The 25,570-nt window shown below is 42.0% G+C and overlaps 1 protein-coding gene across 4 annotated transcripts in view; it reads right to left on the bottom strand.

Moving 5' to 3' along the window:
- The window catches only part of Cdk5rap2 (CDK5 regulatory subunit associated protein 2), a 185,866-nt gene extending 164,422 nt beyond the window's left edge, over window positions 1-21,444 (bottom strand). For all 4 annotated transcript variants that reach the window (XM_028754629.1, XM_028754631.1, XM_028754632.1 and 1 more), the window contains exons 1-3: window positions 21,337-21,444; window positions 14,465-14,532; window positions 12,309-12,376 (exon numbers count right to left, since the gene is read on the bottom strand). In XM_028754629.1, coding sequence (XP_028610462.1) covers window positions 12,309-12,376; window positions 14,465-14,532; window positions 21,337-21,395 — 195 coding nt within the window. In that variant the 5' untranslated portion in view covers window positions 21,396-21,444. The remainder of the gene's footprint in view (window positions 1-12,308; window positions 12,377-14,464; window positions 14,533-21,336) is intronic.
- Window positions 21,445-25,570: the final 4,126 nt, after the last annotated feature.

Below are 25,570 nucleotides of genomic sequence, written 5' to 3'. Positions count from 1 at the left end.
TGAACGTTTGCCTTGTTGGGGGACAGGGAATTCCTCTTCTCAGAACTGCAGTCAGGAACGACAGAAGCGCAGGTAGAAAGGACGTGAAAGGAGGAGTGTAGAAGGAGTGTAGAATCATTAGAATGACCCACCAAGGCAGGAAGAATCACTTCCTCTGTCAGTCCTCATAAGCGACCACACTAACAAACTCAAGAATCAAAAAGACAAGCATGCACATGCAGGAAAAAAAAAAATTAACCAAGCCCAACTGCCATTTGGGGCAGGGGTAATCAACTTAAGTGAAGATTCTTAACAAATTCCAGGATTACAAGACTCTGTTTAGCAAAGTATCAATTCTCTTTAAATTTAATTAAAAACTTAACACAAATCCAATGAAAATACTACCTGAAATTTTTGTAAACCCAAGAAAGTTGATTATAAAGTTTCCTTGAAGCAGTGAAGAGCCAGATGAGTTGAAGCCATCTTGTAAGAGAAGAATGCAATGAGAAGGCAGGAAAGACTGAAATAAGCCCTTCTAAACATAGCCACCTGAGTTCTCTCATCCCCTCTAAACATGGCCACCTGAGTTCTCTCATCCCCTCTAAACATGGCCACCTACGTTCTCTCAAGTAAGTGATAGCAATCAAAAGATAAAGCAAGCTGCTGAGATGGCTCAGCAGCTAAGTGTGTCTGCCACCAAGGCTGACAACCCAAGTTTGATACCTAGAGGCCAGACAATAGAAGGAAAAAAATTGTTACATGTTCTCTGACCTCAGCACTAGAAAGAAAGAAAGAAAGAAAGAAAGAAAGAAAGAAAGAAAGAAAGAAAGAAAGAAAGAAAGAAAGAAAGAAAGATGAACATGTGAAAAGGAGAAAGGAGAAAGTTCCTTTCAACAAAATGTATACAAACTGAAGATCCTTTTATTAAAAAAAAAACTCATCTTGACTTAAATTACACCTTAAATAGAAGTTGATTTGAGTTAGCCCACAGATCTAACTGTAACACATAAAATAATGTGATTTTTTTTCTTCTTTTAGAAAAAGACATAAAAGAAAATTGCTGGGCTCTAGAACAAGGAAAACAGTTCTTTAGATATAACACTGAAGGCATGATACATAACAAAAAAAATGAAAAAAATCAATAAATTGGGCTTCATGAAAATTTAATCCTTGCTCTGAAAAGCAATACTAAGAGAATAAAAAGACAAGCTGCACTCTGGGAGAAAATATTTGCATATCATGTATCTACATAGGAATTACATCCAGAATACATAATAGTTCTCCAAATGTAATCGTAAGAAAACAACCAAAACCCAATTTTTCTTGGATGAAAAAAAGGCATAAGATTTGAGCAGAAAGTTCACAGCAGAAGTTATGCAGATGGTAAACAGGCACAAAAAAAAAAAAATTCAGCATCCTTAGCTTTTAGGGAAATACAAAATGAAGCACGTCTATTAAAGGGCTAAAACTATTTTTTAATTAACAACAGCAATTGCAGACTGAAATGAGAAACAAGCGTTGTCACTCTCTTTACGGGATGCAAAATGGAACAGCCACACCAACGAACAGTTTGGCAGTTTCTGACCAAAACCTACATTTACCAATGACTGAATTCATGCCTATTCATTCTAAAGAAATGAAAACCTATGCTCACAAAACGTAGATACAAGGAGTTACTGGAGCTTTATTTTTAAGCAAGCATCAAAAGCTGGGAAGATGTCAAATGTCCTTCAAAACCCTAATGGCAGAACAGTTACAGCTGTAACCTGAAACAGCCTCTGTAGCTTTGGTGTGCAGACCATGAGTGGCTTTCAAGGACATGCCACCAGAAAAAAGTCTTTCCCAAACAGTACATTAATACACACTTCCATGTATGTGATATTCCAGGAAAAGCAAAATTACAGGGATGGAGAAAACAGAACATTAGCTGTCAGAGGTTTGTGGCAGAGAGTGCTTGACAACACAGGGGATTTTTTTATTTCTTACTATGTAACTGTTGTACATGCTAATTGTGGTCATGGTTACTAAAGCTTAGAACTGTACACTTAGAAACATACACAAACATTAAAAAATCTATAATCATATGTTTTTTAGTTATCAGTATTAGTTTCAGGAACATACAAGTCAAAATTCATCCAATACTTAAAACTCATCATTTTTATTTTATATAAATTATATTTCAATGAAGTTGAATACGGTAAGCCTAGTCTATATTGTAAATTCCAGGCCAGCCAGGGCTACACTGAAAAAAATGCTATCTCAAAAAAAAAAAAAAAAAGAAGAAGAATGAGGAGGAGGAAGAAAGAAAGAAAGACAATTGACATAAGGCAACCGAAATAGAGTTAAAATAGGAATAGGAATGGCTACACTTGGACTTTAGCATACCTTCACATGCACACAGTCATCAGGATTGTTTTTTATGTGAGTAGTGTCTGTATAAGAGTATTACATGTGTATGCATGGACAGAGACCAGAAGAGGGCACCACATATGTCTACTACTTTGACAATTCCTTTGAGACAGGGTCTCTCCCTCCACCTGGACTCAGATAGAACAAAAGCCAGCAAGCCCCCATGATGTTCCTATTTCTGATCACCTTGAAGCCTGGGTTACAGGCATGTGCAAGACACCTAGTTATATAGGTGCAAACTCTGGTTCTCCTGACCACATGCTATTCCCCACTGAACAATCTCCATGCCCCATATACACTATTCTTTCTAACAAATATAGTTTTAGGATTGGATAAATGAAAAGTATATTCTATGTAGTTTTTATGCTTTCTACCCTTGCCCTCTTGTTAATAATACCAGGGCTTCAATTCTGTGGTTAACGAGAACAACATAAGAAACAATTGGAAGGGTCATTAAAGCTCCTTTTAAATGTTTTAAGAAAACAGCACGTAAAACATTTATTCAAACAAAAGTCTATCATGCCAGATGCTTCCTATAAAGAGAAACCTTATTCTATTACTCAGCTACAATAAAATATTTATGGCAGTTGCTTAGAATGATCACATTGTACATAAAACTAAAATTCTTAGCAACACTTGAAAGAATACTTGTCCTATTTATAAAGAAGTGTTTTTTAAAAAGTGTAAGGGAAAAGCAAATATGCCTTCATAAGGTCATGCAAATGTCAAAAAAGACCCAAATGAATAAAATTCGACACAACACCAACTTTCCAGCCAGCTGGCCAGATGGCCAGTCAATTCTCTGTCTAGATTTACTTCCCCAAAGTTTTCTCTGGCTTGACTGACAACTCTTGTGGTGCTTCCATATCGCCTGTTTTCTCCTCATCTGAGCAACACTGCAGTGACCCACTGGTCACCCACCTTACCTCTATCAGAAAACATCACCTCATGCATATTTGTCTGAAGACAAGAGGAACACTTAGAAAGATCTGCCACTCTTCTGCCTAAACCCTTCATTGTTTTGGTGGTGGTGATGGTGATGGTGATGGTGTTGGTGTTTGTGTTTGGTTTTCCCATCATACTTACATTCAAGTATGTCCCAAAGCACTAAATGATGTGGCTCATGACACATCTGGGGTCTTCATCTGCCCTGTTCACAATGGCCCAGCCTCACTGGCCTCCTTTCTGGTCCTCAAGCCTCAGAGCTCTTCCTGCTGCAGTTCTGGTACCTCTGTCTCATCCTTTTCACTTTCCACCTGAGCTTCAGCATCATGGCCAAACGATAAGACCTCAAGTAGCCTCATCTGACCAGCCACCAAGCCACATTCTGCTACAGCGTGACCTCTTCACAATCTACATTCATCTTACTTATTCACATGTTTCTTCTTCATGGTCATTATGTAAATTTAATCCACCTCTGTGGAGCAGGACCTAAGTCTTCATCAATTCCTCATATTTAAGCACTGTGTCAAGAACAAGTAGACACTCAACCAGCAGTTTAGTGAATAAATGAATTAATAAACAAACATTTATTCTGCCTGAGTACCTCGGTTCTTCCACCTCTAAAAATGGGACAGTGTAACGATTAAAAAAAATGAGTCACACTATTTAGAATAGTACTTACCATTAGTATAGGAATTTCAACTACATTAGGACCTAGGAGATGGCTCAATGAGTAAAACTATTTGCCGCAGAAACTTAAAGATCTGATGTCGGATCACCAGAATTCATGTAAATCCAGATGCAGTAGCGCCCATCTACAATGCTGGCACCCCTATGATTGAGATAAGAGATGGAAACAGAAGAAGCCCAGGAAGCTCCCAGGCCAGGTAGTCTCATAAACAGTGAAAAACTAAACCAAAACAAAACCACCGCCAACAAGGTAAAGAGGCAAGGCAAGGACCACACTTAGGGTACCTCTGACTTTCACACACACACAACCATGGTGCACAAATGCCCATAGTCATGAACACTAACAATACACACTTGCACAAGCACACAGGCACATACAGATAACATATACACACTTGCTCTCATTCATGTACGCATCACATATACAGAGAGAGGGAAGAGAGATTTTTATAGGAAAGAATCCAAACTACATTAACGTTTTCCTTGTGCATATTTTCCCCTGTATGATAAACAAATTCAAGAAGGGAAAATAAAACCTGGATGTGGAAGAACTGAAAACTGCTTACTACGCAAGAGGAATAAACACTCCAAAATATAAAATCCACCAAATATGACTCAGAAACATAGTAATCAAAAGTAATCTAACACCAGGGCTGTGTCTGTGGCGTTCCAGCCCTTGGAAGCCTTCAGTTCACATTGCTGGGAACTGCAGTCATCTGAAATGAGAGGCTCCGATTTGCAAGATCTGCCTCTGGGAGACACTGGCTCCCTCCTACTCCCACTCTCCATCAACAGCCTTGGCTGACTGTAAGCTCCACCCAAAGGAACAGAGAAACAGAAGCCAACTGCACAGAACTGATGATGATGATGATGATGATGATGATGATGATAAAAAACAACAACAGCAACAGCAACAACAACAACAACAAGGCCCACCTCAGTGGAAACCTAAGCAAAGTATCTCCTCTGACTGTTTGCTGGCCTGCCAGGCCTCCAAAGCAAAAGCTCACTCTAAAATGTCATTCTTCCAAGACAAGGGCTCCGGGGTCACAGAAACGCACTCTGCTACTGCTTCTGACTTGTGTGACCTTGGGAAGATTTTTTATATCTTTGAGTCACTGTTGGCTCATCTATAAAATGAGGATAAAATCAATTACCTTGAAGGGATGTTGTGACAACTAAATGAGCTAAGCACCTGGCAGAGCCTAGCACTTAGCAATCGGTAAACAGCACAGAGCTTTCAAAAGGAGCCATTTCTCACTGCAGCCCTCCATAAGCACAGCTTTGGGTTAACATCATTTTTTGTTGGTTTTTTTTTTTTTACCTTCTTTGCATGTACAAATACTGTCATACCTCACCAAGACATAACGAAGCCTATGCACTCTTGCCTCCCCAACTTCATCTCTGGTGAGCAATAGTGTGTAAAAGAATGTTCTGCCAACAGCAGCCAAATGAGTTAGCGAAATGAGGGGGATGCTTTGGAATTTGTTTCCAATGCCAATACACTCCCCAGAGTCTTCAAACCATCAAGAACACTTTCATTGGCAAATGCTATTTATTCACAAACAAAACTGCAGCAATAATATCATTTTAAAGTTGGATTCTAGCCGAGTATGGTAGCTCATGCCAACAGTCCCAGTACGTGGGCTTCTGACGCTAGATGATCACAGTGAGTTAAAAACCAGGCTGGGCAACGTAATGAATCCAAGACCAGCTGTGGGACTACAGAGAAAAAAAAAAAAAAAAAAAACCTGTCTCAAAACAAAACAAAAATTGAGGGCCAAAGAGATGGCTCAGTGGTTAAAGACATGCACTGTTCTTCCAAAAGACCTGTGTTTGACTCCCAGCTTGCAAGTCAGGCAGCTCACAGCTACCTATAACTCTAACTCAGAAGGGATCCCATACCTCTGGCCTCTTTGGGCATATGTACACATGTTCATATCCCTACACATAGACACATATACATACAGACATAATTTAAGTAAAATTAAATCTAAATAAAAAGCTGGTTAAAAATAACTGGATAACATACAGAGCACAACTACCTCGGCACTCAGTACTCTATCTGCTCAGAAATCAACACTGCCAGCATCACAGCCTAGATGAGCTTGTAGATTCAATTGCTTTCACATAATAGAACACCTTAGGTATGTTTCTTGTTATGGAGCTAAACATTATGATCACTTTATTTAAGACTATGTATAGGTACTTAGCCTGCATGTGTGTCTGTGCAGTACATGTGTGCTAATTATCACTTTAAAAGATTGAATTATGTCTGGGGAGATAACTCAGTCAGCAAAATGCTTGCTGTCATGCAAACGGAAAGATCCAAGTCTGACTCCAGCACCCATTTTCAAAAGTCAGAGGTGGCAGTGCAAGCCAATAATCCTAGCACTAAGAAGGTAAAGGCTGAAGAATTCCTGCCACTTGCTAGCTGAATGAGTAAGCTCAAAGTTAAGTGAGAAACTTCTCTTTCAGAGCAGAAGGTAGAAAGAGATTGCAAATAACATTGTATGCTGATCTCTGAACTCTATGCACACACACACAAGCACACTCATGTATCTACACAAATGTGTGTGTGTATACACACAAAGACTACATTAAGCTTCACTAACGTGAGTGAGTCAATTGTTCAGCATTCATTGTGCAGTGGTAAAAAGTGTACAGGCTTTACAACCTGAGAGATAAGGTCTAAATTCAAACCAGGCTCAGAGGCAAGTCAGTTCATCTTTGCAACCTCCATTTCCTCACTTATGAAATAGCCTCAAAACAAGCATGCTCCAAAGAGTCAAGGAGACAACAAATGTAAAATATAATTTCCCTTGTTCCAAATTTTTCACAATTATACACAATGTGGCAACAAATACCCTCACGAACAGAGATTTTTTTTTCCTTTCCCTGCCAGTGGGTTGGTTGTTTAGGATAAATTTCCCCAAAATGGATTATTGGGCTCAAGAGTAATTTTATTTTTATTACTATCAAAATCTCTTTCCAAATGGCCTTCAAAAAGATTGTAAAAATTTACACTGCCCAGCCAACCATCTGGCCAGGTTTTTGGAGGGCATGGCCAGGACATGCAGAAGTATGGGAACTCAGAAGGTTTAATCCAGGCCATCTCATTCCACAAACCCCTGTGCTCAACAATTAGCACTCAAAAGCCAAACTTGACTCTCAGACACTGCAAATACCCCATATCATCCAGGTAAACGCCACAGAGAGTGGTGGTGACTATCATTCTACAGCTCTGAGTTAGCCACTTCCACCTGTCTGTATTCCCCCAGACCACTGTGCCTCTGCCTCACCCCAAACTCTTCCCTGGGTTCCCACTCTTAGCCTCCCTGTATCTGCATTTCTGCTTTTCCTCCTGTGACTCGTTCTGCATGCCCCATGCTGTTACAATCTGTGTCTCTTGACTGTGTTGTCTCCATTTATTTTATTAACAACTACCACAGAGCAACAAATTTCTTGAAGGCCCAATATGCCATGCACTGTCCTCACCACAGCTTACAAGATAAATATTATGTTTTCCACCCTACAGAGGACGCAATCAAAACCTAGCAGTTCAGTATGCCATGGAGTAACTCACTCAATCAACATGTGCTTGTTAAAAGTCTCCTATTTTATTAGGTTCTGTGCTGACTCCCAACAGTGGCACGTGTTAAGCAAGTACATACTTAATGGCAAACAGTTGTAAGAGCCTGACTGAAAAGAGAGGGTGCTGAGTGATTGCTAGAGGACAGTATAATGCATTAGAGACAGACAGTCTTTCTAACCAGGTCAAAGTAAAATTAAGACATGAAGGTCCAAACAACCAAGGAAAGGGAGACACAGTGTCCCAGGCCAGAGTGAAGACCCTTACCCAGGAAAAAGCTGAGTGTGGTGGAGAAGGGCATTCTATGTATGGAGTACTTTGTGTCTCGGAGATAGAAACATGGTGAGCACCAAGCAACAGGGAGCTGCCAACCAACTACATTGGGTAGGACTTTGTGGACCACAGTAAGAACTTAAAAATTTTATTTCAAAGTCAAGGAAATGTAAAAGGACCAGCAGAAAATCCAGACTGACAGGCAGAACTAGGGGCAGTGGCTAGAGACCTTCAGCACAGGGCAGGCTTTAGATTTTCTTGTGTATTCCTCACAGGCCAGACTTCTTGCTAGGTTCTCTCCAAACCAAGTCTCAAAAACTGCTAGGTAACTCTGAAAGACTCCCTTAGCTTCACTTTCATGGGAGGTTCTCGAAAGCACCCATGCATATAAGGCCACACTCTACATTTACCTCTTCCATGCCTTAGGGTCTGGCCCTGCTGCTTCTCTACTAGTCCTCAGATCTTCACTAACCGTGTCTCCAGCCTTGTTCCCCTCCAAACTCTCCTCTCACATTCACAGATGAATCATCTTTTGAAAGCATAATTTCTGGTCATTTACTTTCCCATTTATCAATGGTCCTCTTTCATCTTCAAGACAACAATCAACAGTGTATCACTTAAGAACTGACAGCCCCACCTACTTCCAGGCTTCATTTCCTTGAGATACTCTCATTCTGAGCAAAATATTCAGAGTTTCCTGACTTGATTAACATGTTCTCTCAATGCTGCATGTGAGTCTTTGTATGCAGTGTTCTTCAAGCCCTCCCCACTTGCCCAAGCCCTGTCTATCCCTGACATCCAAGGAGGTGCTTGCTTACTCACTCACTACATCACTGCACTGTCTTCCTAGCCATCTTCTCAATCAGACTGTGACAGAGACACTTACCTAGGTAGAACCCACTGAAGATTCCTCCGCCCCTGGAAAACAGCCTGGCTTGTCCATGCAAACCACTTATTGAACAGATAAACTCTGGGCAAAACCACAAAGGGATCAATATCAATGCCTTACTGAACTCATTAAACGAAACTGACGATGTTCACATAGCAGTTATCAGAGACTAGAACAAGAAAAGCAGGAGTTTCCCCTTTAACACAAAAGAATTCTGCCTCCCTTTAATATGCATGCCCATCTAAAATCCACTTTAGATGCCAAATTCTTTTCCTATAAGCATCTCCCAGGAAGCTCAGAATATCGCCATAGAGATTGAAGGGCTGAGCCACAAAATGTAGCTCAGGCCAAATGAAAAATTTCAGTGACTTATAAAGACCTGAAAGGGAGACAGTGAGAACAGTGTGGTCATTTCAATTTCAGCTGCAGAATTTGCTCTCAAAAATGCTACAATAAAAAATATTAATGCCATAAAAATCTAACAGCAGCCAAAGGACCACAGTCATAAAGAAAAAACATAAATCCTAAAACATATTGGCATAGAAAGCTCTCCCTCACCTTCAAGAAAAATGAGATTTTAGCCATCAAGAACAGTCTGAGCAAGAGACACTTCAATCACACAGCAGAGCTGAGAAACACGACAATAATAGTAGAGTAGGGAGGAGGAGGGCCAGCTGACACATGGCTGTACTTGACACTAGGACAGAGGCTTCATCCTCCTAACAGCCTATTAGAAAGGAGGGGACACACAGGTAGGCTAAGCAGCTAGCCAAAAGTCACCAGCAAAAGAGGATCAACATAGAATCTATCCAGAGGAATTGTGGTCACTAGTAAGGTCCTCTAAGACCACCTTTGCCACATCACATGCCCAAGCCTCAGTATCTCTAATAAATCTTAAACAGAGCAGGATTCAGGATTCCAAAGGCAGATGTAAATCCAAAACTATACAATGCTGTAAAATTTTCTAATCTGGTAATGCAATTTAAAACTGTGTTCTTTGACAATAAATAATAACTCTTGATCTTACAAAGCTGCTTTAATATTAAAGAAACATCTACGAAGAGTTTCAAACTTAAAGTGCCCAGCTCAGAGCCAGAGCCTAATAAACAGTAGCTATTATTACTCGTATGATCAAACAGGAACAAGCATTTAACAGGAGAGCATATTTTAATTATACACGATGTGGAACAATCAAATCTCATTCAGTTCAGGCCCCAGACCCCACAGCGTAACAGCGCATGTACAGCTGAAATTATAACAAATCAAAGCTCAAAAATTACTTGTTTCCATTAGAGATCTGACAAGTCATTTCTTCAATTGGTCACTGGTGGTTTGCAGATAACTATTAGCAGTAATGAGTATTCTAAATTAAATCCAGAGACAGCAGCACTCTGTTCTGCAAAGACAACTGGGGAGAGAGAGACATAATTGTAGGCGTCCTTCCCTCTGTGTCCTCCATCTTCTCTCTGATAAATATCTCCTGTGTCCGGCATAGTGTGGATTTCATTTGGTTACAAATGAAGAAGGGTCTAATTCTTCTCATGATAAATGAGAGCGTTGAGCAGGTAATTTGTTAAAGAGAATTGGAATTGGGAAAATAACCTTATTTTCCTGTTACTGGACAACAAACCCCCTTTGCTAACAAATGAAAGGCACAATGCTTGAGCTTCAAAGTCAAATCTGTCACCAGTAGTCCATTCTCTGACAATTACAACACGACATTGGGTATAGGCTACCCACACTCCATTCACCAGCCACAAAGTTGACAAAATGAAAGGGGAGAGGCAATGCAGCCCTCAGGTGGAAGGAGCAGCTTTACTATGTGGCTATGATGCTATTGCATCAGGACCTAAATTCAAATCCCCAACACCCACTTAAAAAGACTGAGTAGGATTGAAGAGAACTCTTAAAAATGTGATGAGGATGCTGAAGTGTAGCTCTCGATAGTTGATCTATGGAGACATCTGTCCAGGTGCAATGGGGAAGGACTGTTTTCTTTAAGGGGCAGGCCACTAAGAGTTTGATCATGCTCCATATGATGAGCAACACAAATTGAACCTGTTTGTTTGTTGGTTGGTTTTTCTTTTTTCTTTCTTCTTGGGGGGTTGGGAGGGGCGGAGGGGAGCAGGGCAAAACTGGAAGGACTAAGAACTGGGAAGTGAGAACTGGGAAGTGATTGTGCTCAGGGTTCATGATGTAGAGTTCCAAATAATCAGTATGAAAGAAGAAAGGAAGGGAGGAAGGGAGGGAAGAAGGGATGAAGAAAGGAAGAAGGAAGAAAAGAAAGGTGGGAGGGAAGGAAGAAGAGAAGGGAAGAAGGGAAGGTGGGAAGAAAGGAAGAAGGGAGGGAAGAAAGCAAGCCAGCCAAAATGGGCAATGGAAATTTTCACTCAAGCCATTAGTGAAAACCATTGTTATGTGAGTACTATAATGTCTGCCATTGTTATGTGAGTACTATAATGTCTGAACAAGGTTTTAGTGGATAAAAGCCTATCTTAATACAGGAACTTGGATATAGGTATCATAAATTCCTCAATTTAAATCAACTTTGAAACTTAAAACTAAATAAAAACTGGGCAGTGCTAGGCATGCTTGTAAGCCCAGCACCGGGAGGTACAGAGATGCTCTAAATCACTGCATTATCAGTATTCACAGTTCCTGGGATCTTGCTAGCCAGCTGCTAACCAGCCAGCCTAGGTGAAAAGGCAAGCTTCTGGTTCAGTGAGAGATCCGAGATCCTTTCTCAAGAGAATAAGGCAGACAGTGACAGAAGAAAACACCTGCCATCTTTCTCTGGCCATTACATATACCCACACAGACATACACACCTGCACATTCATATACATCAACACTCATATACACATAACATACATATACCACACACTCAAAAAAATAAGTTAAGATAAATTTTAAAAGAATATTCATTTTCAGACAGGTGGTGGTGGCAGCTCACACCTTTAATCCCAGCACTTAGGAGGCAAAAGCAGGGAGATCGCCAAGTTTGAGGCCAGCCTAATCAAGAGAGCTTGTTCCAGAACAGCGAGGGCTACACAGAGAAACTTTTTCTCAAAAAGAAACAAAACTATCCATTTCTAAAAAGTGAATTTGAACCCCAGCTCTGTCTTTTACATATTTAGTATCTGACCGTAAATCAGTGTCCCCTTCTCTGACAACCCCTTTGTAAAATGGGGCCAATATAAAATACCTCAGGAGTTGCAGCCAGGCCCAGTGAGGGCTTAACTATCCTATCCCTATGATACTGTCAGCTCCACTTCACTACACAGTATGGCAATACACCAGAAACAAGCCAATTACCAGGCAGAACCTACCAAAACTTGTATGAAAGATGGTTGTATGTGCATGTAAAAGCCTCACAGATAATGCCCTCGGCCATCACGCCCCACAATATGGCATCCCCTTGCCTCTGACATACTCAAATAGTTCTCAAGAAACACTTCTCTCCCAGGCCTGGCTACATGGTGGCAGCAGACATGACTTTTTAGAAAGGGATGATGACTTGGTATCTTCACTTACGTTTTCAAAGTCCTTCATGTTCCGGGCTCTTGTGGGAGAGACCTTTTCTTCAGATACATTTGGGAGCACTGTGGAAAGGTGAAACACACAAAGGAAATCGTCAGACAAGCAGGCTGTCCAGCATTCCTATTGGGGCTGAGAGCCCAGAAGTGAAGGTCAGAGTAGGAACAGTTACTCTGGCCCCAACGTAACCACATATGTCAAGGGATGAACCCTAAACTTATATGGGACATGTGAAAAAGTATGTCATTCCTGATATTCTTCCTCCTCCTCACATGTCAGTAACTATGACAGCCTGACTGACTTGACGATAGAGCTAGTGAACTCTTTCATAGAACACCAATGACTATCTAGGCTTTGTAGGCTATGTACAACCTCTGCTGCCACACGAGAGCAGCCTCATAAAGTGAATCAAAAACACAGAGCCTGTGTTCCAAGAAAAGTTTCCTTACAGAAGCAGGCAATGGTGGGAATCTCCAACCCAGCTGCCCACAGACCTTGCTGGGACCCAGTCTCTCCAGAGCTTCTTTAGTTCATTAAACATTTACCACACGCCTGCCCTGCAGTGAGCACCAGTCTACACTCTGGGAAACAACAGTGAAGGAGACAGTGAGCCTGCACCTGGTTCCAAGGCAAGGGGGTGGGGGATCGGGGTGAGGGGACAAATGTCAAATGTCATGACGGTGATTAGAGTGTATCAAGTGACTGAGCATTCAGTCTCTGACAAAGCTGCACTGAAAGGCTGCTTCCTGCCAAGGTTTTCTGGGTCTTCCTACACCGAGAAACAAATGGATCCATTCTAGAGGGAGGAAAGAGACAAGACAACTAGGTGATCATGTGCTAGGCTAAAAAGTGATTGAGATCGAGAAAAGTAAAGCAGGAAGGCTGGCCTTGCAGCCTCCGCTAACTGCTGCACTGCTATTTGCAGGACTGAGAGCAATGTGAACAGATTCAGGCTCCCTCTGGCTGCCTCTCGGAGAACAGACACTGAGGAGTTCAGAAGAGGAACAACGGGAAGGAACAGCTAGGGGACAACTGGGATAACGCAGGCCAGATCCTGGTGTTTGACTGGAGGGAGAAGGGTGCAGATGAGTGAGAACCTGTTTGCTTCTGTATACTTACATAGAGGCCAAGAGGAATACGAAAAGTGAATACATATAATGCTCAGAGGAGAGAGGATGCTAAGTAACCAGGAAGAGCCAAAGAAGGGGGTGCACTTTAAGCCAAGTTCTCAACACAGCAGGCAGCTGCAGGCAGAAAAGAAAACAGAAGGCCCCAGGCACAGGCCAACTGCAGGCAGAGTGTGCAGAGCCCTGTATGCCTGTCTGAGGAGCACAGAGGTTTGTTTTCTTTCCTCAGTCAGTGCTTAGCCACCTGTGTCAGGGCTGTTCATCCCATCCTTCCCCAACCTCACTCCAGTGCCAAGTCTCAGTTCCAGTGACTGGTCTCTTGGGAAACGCTCACCTGACTCCCTTACTCTTCCATTTCTTCTCACAGCACCTAACTCTTCTCAGTTCCTAACCCGGATTTATCAAAAGGATTTATCAGAGTAACTTCTTGTCTGTCTGTTCTCCATCTGAAGTCACTGACATTCCACATTGAATCTCAATGCTTGGCCAGAGTCTGGCAAGAAGTGCAAGTAGATCGTGGGCTGAATTAAGGGTAGGCCTCACAACTTTCTGCTCATCAGACTTTTTGTTTCAAGTAAAAATTAACAGGTCTCAGAGGAAAACCTGGGGATGGCCTATTAAGTTATAGCATTTCCCAGACATAAACCTTCTCTTTCTTTCTGTCTTCTCCAAAGCTTCTTTTTTTCACATATCTCATAACTTTAGAGAAGAGAAAAAAAAAGCACAAGTGAAAATTCTCCAAGATAACTCAACAAGGTAAATTATTAGCACTACCTGCATACGTAGGATAACATGTACTTCTTTCAGAATGATGAAGAATGCAAAACCCAGACTGTAATCTCCCACAGTCCAGTTTCAACATGAAGAAGGTAGAGCAAAGTAGTACACAACACATACAAGATGCTGAGTGCCCACTGTGTGTCAGGCCAGGTAGGCTCTGGACCCCAGGACAATACATACCACATCAGGTCACAGATGCTCATGGTCTCAGCCTGCTCCCCTTTAACTCTTAGCATGTGCACTTACCTCCATTTCCCAAGCCAGTAGTGTCACTGATGACCTCCAGATCACTTGGCAGAACAGGGTGAAGGCCACTAGGAGAGAGCACAGTGGGATGAGAAGTTAACTAGCACTTGAACAAAAGGAGCCTGCAAGTCAGCCTGGACCTCACGAAACAGTCATGGGCCATGGATAAGAAGACAGGGCACAGAGCAGTCCAAGAGACAGGAAGCGCTGAAATTCAGGCTTTGGAGCTGAGAGCTCTGGCTTTACAAGTGCCTTCCAGTTCTCACAGCTGTGGGACATTTATGGGGGACAGTCATTTAGCTGTTCATCCTATGAGTATGTACTAAGTGGAGGCACTATACCAGTTACAAAGCACTTGGGTGCTTTATCTGTTAGACATCATCAACCAGTCATCAATCTCTAAAGTTGAACTTGTGGGAATTAGAAACTGTGCTGGTTTGAATGAGAATGACCCCTATACACACACACACACACACAAACACACACACATACATATATACATATATATATTCTGAATTCTTGGTGCCCAGTCAGTGAAACTTCTTGGGAAGGATTAGCAGGTGTGACCTTGTTGGAGGTATGTCACTGAGGGAAGGCTTTGTGGCTTCAACAGCTCATGTCATTCCCAGTCTCCCTCTCTGTCCAGTGATTGCTGTCTTAAGACATGAGCTCTCGGCTACTGCTTCAGTGCCATGCCTACCTGCCTGCTGCGATACTCCCCACCATGATGGGCACAGACTCTAACCTTCTAAAATGGTAAGCCCCAAATAAACTCCTTTTTTCTACAATTGCCTTGGTCAGTGTCTTATCAAAGCAATAGAAAAGTAATACAGGCACAAAATCAGATTTTGGGGAACATCAAAAATGTAGAAGTCACTGATCTAAGAAGCTGTCATTGTCTAAGGGGTTTCAGTGAGGATTTGTGGACAGGGACAGAAATCTAAACTATAAGAGACACTCCCGTACAATGTTTTAAGTCCTGCTGGCACCTTTTCCATTCTCACAGCCTTCCACTCAGCAGAATACCAGCTACTTCACAGAGACAGTCACTGTTTTAAAAAAGGCATAGGGTGCCCAGCAAGATACCTGGCATATTAGGATTCTTCACAAATAGGAGCAGAACATCACTGTCATTCTCACACATACAGTGCTTTACAAGTTATAAAATATTTACACTTGTTTCAAAAGCCAACTCCCTGAAGGTGCGTGCATTTTCTAAAGAAAGGCTCTGAGTGCTGGATAATTTTAGTGTCTCTGCCAGTCAGATGGCAGGAAAGTAACAGGCCAAGTCTCGAATCCAGGCCTTTTATGTCTGTGCTAGCTAGTTTTATATCAGCTTGACACAACCTAGAGTTATCTGAAAAGAGGGAACTTCAAACAAGAACTGCCTCCATAAGATCTAAGATCCAGCTGTTAGGGTTGGTTGGTTGTTTGTTTGCTTGTTTGTTTGTTTTTAAGGAATTAGTAGGGAAGGACCCAGCCCACTGTAGGTGTTGGCATCCATGGGCTGGTAGTCCTAGATTCTAAAAGAAAACAAGCTGAGCAAGCCATGAGAAGCAAGCAAGTAAGCAGCACCTCTCCATAACCTCTGCATAAGCTCCGGCCTCCAGGTTCCTGCCCTGTTTCGAGTTCCTGCTCTGATTTCCCTCAGTGAGGGGCTGTTACTTGAGAGTGTAAATGAAGTAAGTCCTTTCTTCCCCAAACTACTTTTGTTATAATGTTACAATAGTCACTTCACAATAGTCACTTCACAATAGTCACTTCACAATAGTTACTCCAACTAAGACTAATGACTCCAGGGCAACTTTCTATTACTGCTCTAACTCCATAAAAATGTTCTATCTCAGACAACTCTCTATCAACTTTGAAGGGAAACAAGACCTTCAGGATCAGGGCGCCAAGAAAAATCTGAAAATACAAAAATCCAACACCAAGAAAGTGAGCACTTAAAAGTAGGTCAGCTATAAAGGTAATAGGGAAACCTAAGTAGAACATGTCTTCAATCATTTAAAAAAAAAAAAAAGCACATATAAAGTCATTCTAGGTCTTGTTAAAAAAAAAAAAACTTGGTGAGCTACAAATCCTTAACAGAAAGAAAAAATTCCAAAGAACCAAAGGTATCACTTGCAGGGAAGCATGTTTTCCTCATCTTAATTTCCTATTTCTTCCCATAAGTATCACTAATATGACAAACTCCATTTTCTAAACTGAATTTTAAAAACTAAAATCAAGTTCAACCACCACTTTCTGAATGGGTGCTGCTTTTTAAATGTTGCTTTTGCTTTCTGTAATCAAATAATAATAATAAATAAAAATAAATTTTAAAAGCCCCCCATAAGTAAAGGTGGGGAGCAATAGGTAAAGGAAAATGCATGAGGGGACACAAATGGATGTACACACTCAGCTGCACACACACACACACACACACACACACACACACACAAACCATGCAATCAAACTGTGTGAGAGACTCTGCACCCACCTTCCTTCAGACTACAAACTGGTCCTGAAGTTTGGTAACTGTTTCCACAATTGCAATGCTACCACACATTCTGCAACAGTAATTCTGACTGGCAATGATTCATAAAAGAATCGCTTAATGCCTGAAACCTTCTCTCTCCTATCCTATGTAGAAAAGGGTCTGCTGTAACCTAGGAAGCTGACTTTTAAGAGCCAGCAGAGTACTGCAAAAAGTCTGAAGGATACTTTTGAAAGGATGTGTATTCACCAGATCCCCTGCTATAAAAAATCCAACCTGTTTCCAAGTTGTTCTTTTAAGTACCATGCTGTATGAATATCTGTACACTGGTCTCATTGTGCACATGTATGACGATGCCTCAAGGACAAATACTAAAGAAGTTAAATTGCACAACTGAAATAATTCACATTTTTTTAAACTGGGAAAAAAATTCTGACCTCACCAAACAGAACAAAAATTACTAAAAAGCACATGAAAAGTTATGTACTATCATCAAGCAGTACTGAATCAATTCCACAGTGACATATCAAATCACGCCTGCAAGGATGGCTTGAGTCAAAAAGCCAGGCAATGAAAGCTGCTGGTGAAGTGCAAAAACCCAGAACCTTAGGGACACTGCTCGTGAGAGACAGACGATGCCCCGTCTTCTGAACTGTGCTTGGTAGTCCCCCAAATAGTAAGCAGAGTTCCCATGCAGCCTGGCAGCTCTTCTCCTGGGTAGAACCCAAGGTCACTGAGAATTCAAGTCCACACAAAACTCATATACAAATAAAGGTTCATAGCAATGTTCATGAGAGACAAAAAAAAAAAAAGAAACATCCACATTAACATGCACAAAGTGTGGCACATGGGTCCAATGAAATACTACTTGACAAAAAAAAAAAAAAACAAAGAAGTTGCAACGTGGGTGGATTGACATAGTAATGTCTATATGAATAGATAAATCTACAGAATAAGTACTGATTGTGAGCAAGGGTGCCTGAGTTGGGATGGGGTGATGTGGACAGCACCAGCCTTGTATCTTGATGCTAATTCCACTTTCCAGAGAAAGCCTGCAGAGGAGTGAATCGGTACACAAGTGACTTCTATTGAACCTTCTGCCCACCTGAATTTGTAAAATAAAGGCTAGAGCCAGGTGAAGAAATAAAGGTTGGTGGGAAGAGAGGGAGGAAGATGATGGAGGAGCAGGAGGTGGAAGGACAAGTGTGTGACCTGGAAAACCTGCAAGTTATAAGGGTCTCCTAGCTGGGGAATAGTGTAGTGGTGAATCTGCCCAATCAAGGCATAGTCATAATTATTGAGTTGTGTTTTCTTTGACTGCACCCGTTTGGGTTGGAGATTTACCGAAACAGGGTGACAATTAAATGAAGTAGGACTGCTGGTGGACACAAGGTTTCTTTTCAAATAACAGAAACGATCTAAATTTGGATTATACTGATCTTGGCACACCTCTGTAAGTAGCTTATTTACATACAGCAGTTTACATTGAATGGATAAGCTTTATGGCATATGTGTGCATGTTCAGGTCAGGGGCACATTTGAGTGTGGGCATACATCCAAGGATGTTCACACATCTGGACCTGAGAGGTTAACCTGGAGTCATTCCTCAGGAGCCATCTGCCTTGGCTGTTTTGTCTTGTTCCAGGGCCCTTGGTTTCTCAGATTAGGTTGGGCTGGCTCCTTAGGCAGATCCAGGGATCCTCTGGTCGAAGCTTCTCTAGCATGCATCACCACGTCCAGCATTCTTATGTGGGTTCTGAGGATCAAACTCAGGTCCTTTACAAGGCAAGGACTTTGCTAACTAAGGAACTATGGTTCTCCTGAAGCCTCCAGGCTCAAAATTACCTTGGATCCAAGCTAGCTTCTCATTCCCATCAAACCCTCATTTGATTTCACCCTCCCATCCTCTTTTCAGATGGTTTTTGGCATCCATGATGGTGAAAATCAAACTATGCTTATGGATAAACATGTACTTTTTCAGTCTGCTTCTAACACAGCAGCAAGCACTTACTGACCATGTGCTAGAGCAACCTGATATTCAATAAGCTTGGGTCAGGTATACCCTGACCTAATACAACAAAAATTCAAGGACAAACTGGGCTCAGTTTAGGCTATAAATATGGAGCTTGCAAATTAACCCGAGAAGGGTGCTCAGAAAACAGTATATTAAAATGAAAAGATATGATTTCATCATAGGAACTATCCTCTCCTATTATGGTCACCTAATGAGGACTCATCTGGCCCAGAATAATCCCACCACTCTTGAAGGGCCAGTTCAATGCTAGAAGCTCTGCAAGAGCCCCTTGAATACGCAGTTTAATTAGTTCAGACTAGTCAAAAGGCAGACTAGACTTTGGATTCAGAAAGCTTGGACTTAAGCACTGATTTATCGTGGATTTTCCTGTAACCCCAGACTATTCATTTCAGCTGAGCTTCAGGGTCCCATGTGGACCCTGGGAGACAGAAACACCCCCTCAAAGAACCATTTTTCACTCAGTGATTTGACAAATGCCACTCTGCTCCTATTGTGCCCCAGATATTAGGCTGAGAACTGGGGTTACAAAGAAAAACAAAATCTAGTTCCTGTTAACAAACAATACCTGCACCATCCAACACACAAGCCATTAACTATAGGTTGAGATGCAGTTTGCCCAAAGTGAGAAGCAATCTAGGTATAAAAATTCATACCAGATGTCAAAGATTAAGGAAGATTAAAAGATAACAATCTTATGATTAAAAGATAAAAATCTTATCAACAAGTTTTCTTATAGATTTTGCTAGAATGATGTATGGAAATATTAAGCTAAATAATGTATGCTATTAACTCACCTGCTTCCAATAGTGCTACTGCTTACTGGTAAAGCACTAGCTGAGCAGGCGTGAGAGACTGTGGCTTCAACCTCCAGCACCACAAAGGAAGGGATTTCACTTGTTTCTTTTTTATTTTATTTTTAAGTTGTGACTACCAGAAAGTTTTTGATGTTACTGTTGTTTTGGTTTTTTGAGACAGGGTTTCTCTGTGTAGCCTTGGCTATCCTGGAACTCTCTCTGTAGACCAGGCTAGCCTTAAAGATCTACCTGCCTCCACCTCCTGAATCCCAGGATTAAAGGCATATGCTACCACACCCAGTTCACAAGAAAGTTTTTAATTAAATATACACCATAGGTTGTATTTCTATGCTGGTCACTGTCAACCAGGTTAGGACGGAGACAGGTAAGGGTAGCTAGATCAGTACAGAGAGCCCAAGCTAGGATGGAAATGTCAGTGTGGGTTTCCTAGCAGTGGAACCTGGATGTTACAAAGGCAAAAGGCATAGGAAGGGCAACTGACACAGCATGAACAGCAGGTACACAAGTCTGACAGCAAGAAACCACTCAGTAAGATCATTCCTGACAAAGCTTGGCAGTCAGACACAGGGCAGAGGCTTGGAGAAGGAACAGGGTTGGGAATCAGAGAAGGGATGGGGGTGGGGCAAGGCTAGAGAGGCAGATGTAGCCAATTATAGAGAAACTTGGAAGCCACAGTACGGAACTTCATCCTGAAGATGGCAAGGCACCTGGAGGGCCTAGGGCAGATTAAGAGATGAATGACCAGGAATGAATGCAGCATCTGTCCAGTCAAGGCTGAGAGAGAAAGGAAAAGAGAGTATTAACAGATCTACTAAGTTAGACATGGGGTAGTTTAGTTCTCATGTCAACCACCCATTCTAAATGTCCCAAACAATCCAATTTCTTGTCCCAAGGGATCTGAATAGACGACACAACTTGTAGTAATGATGGTAGCATAGTACCATCCTTTTTCACCACAGTTGTATGTCAACCAGTACACTTGCCCAGAGAACTGCTGGGTAGCCACTGCTTCTGTTCATTCTCATCCAGTTTTGGTGACTGCATATTATCGTTCCTTCACTTTTCAGAGGAGAAGTCAATTTACCAAGGTTACCTACATGGTCAGGGTATAGGCCGGATTTGAATTCAATTCTGTCCATCCCAGCCAAGGCTCTGTTGCCTTTGTACTGAACGGTTACTGTGTGACTCCATAAACAAAGTCTAAAACAACAACTACATTCCCCATAATGAATGAAAAGCTCCAAACAAGAGTCAATCACCCACAAAGTGCTCTAAGGTCCAGTTACAACCACCCCCTACTAACTAGCCCCATCTCCTCCCACTCTTTCATAAAGCCCCTTACCTAGCCTACACATCCTCTTGAAAGTACACTCCAGAACACACAACACATAGTGGGATGTAGTGCTGGCTGGATCCCCAGGTCCCACCACACTCGAGTCGCAGCCGGGACCATCCCCAAGCAAACCGAAGGCCTCCAGAGAGTGAGCCACCCTCACTAAGAACCCCAACCCAGTTACCACGAATCCCAAAGCCAAGGCCACACCTGCAGCCGCTGAGGGTCCCAGGCAGGGTGACGTCCTCTTCCATCCCCGAGTCCATCATGAACACAGAGGGGTGGCACCGGTGTCTGCGGCGGCAGCGCCACTGGTTCCCCGTCAGTCGCGGCGCTCTCGGTTCCCCAGGTCCCGCCCCCTCCAACCCAGCTCTTGTTCTCAGTCAAGCGGCGCCGCTGGAATTCAAACCGCAGCCGCCGCCATCTTTCCCGGCGCTTCTTCCTACGGAATCAAGGCGGGGTCATAGAGGCCCGCGCGGTGAAGCCGCCCAGAACAGACCCGAAACCGGGCAGGGAAAGCGTAAGTGGGCGCCATCTTAACTCAGGGCAGAACCTGCGCCCTTGTGCCTGCAATACTAGGAGAAAAGAAGCGGCAACCATTTTTTGTGTGTGAGGGCACTCGGGTCGAAGCCACGGAGAGCGCCATATTTGTTGAGGGTAAAAGTCCGCGGCAATCAGTTAATTTAAGCGGGAGCTGGGACAGCTCCTAGTACCATTCTGTTTGCTATTCCAGAGTCATGACCCCACAATCGCGCCTTGGCTCTTTGTATGCAAAAGACTTCTGCTTTAAGTTGGAACTCAAATAATTGAGTTTTGCCTCGATTTAGAAAAATACCACCTGTGGAGCGCTATTACAAGCAGTAGTTTACAACCTGAGTTTGAAGCCGCATGCCTGTAAAGCGCCCATCCATGCTTCAAGTGAATTTTGTTACTATTAGAACTCATGCACCAACAATCAGTAAACTGAGACCCAGAGAGAAGAAATGACTTGCCCAAAGTAATAAACAAATTTACTATCCATTAAAACCAGATCCTTAGCTCTTGGTATCAACATTTGAGCACTCTGGAATCATGTTTTAACCTTCTTGGCCAGTGAATATATCTTAAGAAGAGACATCCGTTCCCTCCCAAACAAAGGTCCTGACTAAATTAGAATTTCAACTATTCCTGCCTTTAAACCTCTCCTCCTCTTAGGAGTTCATCCTCACTTTTTCTTAATAAATCTACACAGGAGTAAGTGACTGGAGGGGAGAGGTGGAGAGGAGAGAAGGAGGGAAGGAGAAAGAAGGGGAAGGAAGGGGAGAACAGTGGATGTGGAACAGTGGTCCCTGGCAGTAAAGCATTTCTGTCCTGTCCCTTTGACTGGGCACTCTGCAGCTACAAGACTCTTTGTGCCAGACACCACTAGCTCGATAACTTTACCTCTTATATTCTGCGATCCTAGGAGAATAAGTGGGTGTCCATGACTGACAGACTTAATTGCTCCATCTGAGAGAACGGACTAGTACCTATCCTGTAAGGTCTTTATAAGGATAACCTAAGATAACTTTAAGAATTCTTTTAATAGTAAGTCTCACGTCCACATAACTCTAAACACCCCTTTGCAAACTGCCAATAACCAGGGATGTGATTTGAGCCCAGGCCTCTCTGCACCCTAATGTCCTAAAGGCCCTAATCATGCACACAGGCTGTATTCTCCAAGTGTTCTGTTCTGTTTCCATCTTAGAACTTACAGTGCAGACATGAGATCTGTGATGTCTTTGGAGGAGGATCACTGAATAACCACCATCCATGCTCATACAAACAACCCTAATCAAACTTAGTGGGGAGAAAAAGAACATGAAAGTAGGAGACAGTAGTTGGAAAGAACAACAGAATCAGCAGGGATAAGAGAGTGTAATGGGAGGTGATGATTGTGACAATAACACATTGTATACATGTAGGAAATGTAAAACAAAACAGAAATCAAAAAAAGACAGGAGGTCTAGCACAGTACTTAAGTGCAATAACCACCAGATTCCATTCTTAAAGGAAATATCTCAAGGTGGCTGACTAATAGGAGTCCAGGCCAAGCAATGTATCCAACTACAACTTACCCTGTGACTGTCTCTGCTTTTCATACTTTGGTTTTCCCATATACAAATTGAAATAGAGAACTATAAAGAACCTATAGAAAGTTAATCCCTTGCCCTATTCAGCAGGACTATGTTTGTGAATTATGAGCTTAACCCCTGGTGAACCTGGAAACTGAAAATAGAACCAATTACACAAAGGAAAAACTATAACGGAAGTTGCTTTTCCTGCTACTGTAGCATATTCATGATTGGAGACAGAGGGGCCATTGCCCTGTTTTTCTCACTGTGGTATTTCTTTCTGCCAAGCCTAGAAGTGACATCACTCCCATCAGCTGTTTGGGCTATCTGGAGCCATCTCCTTGACAACAGCCATCCAGCCACAAAGACAGCTTTATTACTTCCTTGGCAGAGGGCATTCTGCATGGCTGGAAGTGGTTTGTATCCAGATGCTTTTGATTTGGCAGGAATCCCCTGAAGTTGTGGCAGCTCAAAACAGTAAAGTTGTGATTACCAACAGCAAGAATCACTTTGTCCTGGTTAAAGCATTCACGCTGCTTTTTGTACTAGTCTATCTTTGATTTCCTGACAACGGTAAGTAGGTTAGGATGATTGCCCCACCCACCCCCATGGAGATGAGCAACTATATAGTTTGGATCCAAGGTTCCATATAACAAAGATTAGTCACAGCCTGTGACACTATTAGAAAATGGTGGACCATGAGAGCTTGTTCAGAGGTTCTAGAAGGAGTACTCAATTTTTCATATGGTCTTGATGGAAGAATAATACTCCTCCATCAGTTAAGGTTGTCATCTTCAAAAAGACCTACAGCTTCTGCAAAGGAACAGTAAGAGAAGGGTCACCAGTCTAGCCAGCAAGATCAGCCAAATCAGTCAAATCAGCCAAATCAACCCTGATGATGAACTGAGTGACACAAGCCACAGCCAGATCCCCTTTATGTCCCTACTGGAAGATGGTGGAATCTTTAAGAGATAGGGCCTACTTTAGGGAAGGCAGGTCTTCAGAAGCAAAATGATGGTTCAAACTACACCTTTCATCTTTACGAGGTGATTATCTCAAGCAGCTTTCTTTCACTGTTAACATTTTTAACAAAAGCAAACTAGACTCTGAGAGGAAAAATATTTGTCAAAGACCAAATCTCACTTCTTAGCTTTTCATTTAGGGACAGTTTCAGATTTAGAAAAATATTGTAAAAGGGGTACAAGAAAGCTAAGTATGATGGTACTACACACCTGTAATCCCAGCACTCAGGAGGCTGACGCGGGAGGATCATGCAACATGGGCTATATAGTGACAGAAATCCCAGTGTGTATGTGTGTGTCTGTGTGTGTGTGTGTGTGTCCGTGTGTGTATGTGTGTCTGTGTGTGTGTGTGTGTGTGAGAAAGAGAGAGAGAGAGAGGGAGAGAGAGAGAGAGAGAGAATCCCTCATATTTACCTTTATTCAGCTCCCTAAAATATTCGCATCTTATAACTGTAACATACCTACTGTCAAAAATAATAATAAAAAAAAGTTTCACTGACACAATTCAATTTACTTCACAGCTGACTCTGAAGTACACAATTGCTCCTTAATTTCCTTCTACAGGTCCTTGAATGGATCCAGGATAATACATTGCATTTAATGTCATGTCTCCTTTCTCACCTCTAATCTGTAATCTCATTGCTCGTCTGCAGAGGTTGAGGAAGAGAAACTAGAATGCCATGCAAAGTCACAAACACATACACATACAAACACACACACACACACACACACACAGAGAGAGAGAGAGAGAGAGAGAGAGAGAGAGAGAGAGAGAGAGAGAATTACACTATTTTCATTAGTAAGGACTTACATGCATTTGGTTCATTTTATGTGATAAAATCAGCTGCTATTATTAGTGGTCTGGTTGCACAAATTGCCCTAGATCTGGCCAAGCTTCTCTTCTAACCCCTGGCTACGCCAAGATTAAAACCAGTCTGTTTGATCCCAAGGTCAGAAGTATTTCTGGAAAACCCATCTGCCTTCTTATTCTCAAGAACATTTCCTAGCTAGAACTCAACATCCATAGTTCTTATTGAGAGATAGTTCCCAATTATCATCTACTTTCTCTTCACAGTACGGTGGTTTATTAACACTATAATAAACCCAGCATCAAGCCCAAGGCTATGCACACAGTAAGTATTCATTGCCAGTTTGTTAAATTAATTCCAGTCCTGGTCTCTTCTGAATGAGGAGAGGAGGGTGATTATACTATACAATGATTCATAATGTATTTGAAAAGAACCAGAAGAGAGAAACACAAAGTATCCAAACCAAACAAAAAAAAATAAGAACTGAAAATGCTGTCTGTCTCATTTTATTAGTTCATCT

Source organism: Grammomys surdaster, unplaced genomic scaffold (assembly GCF_004785775.1).
Source record: "Grammomys surdaster isolate TR1022 unplaced genomic scaffold, NIH_TR_1.0 126029, whole genome shotgun sequence".
Taxonomy (NCBI): domain Eukaryota; kingdom Metazoa; phylum Chordata; class Mammalia; order Rodentia; family Muridae; genus Grammomys; species Grammomys surdaster.
Note: the sequence above shows the minus strand (reverse complement) of the source record. Positions and strands in the feature narration are given on the sequence as shown.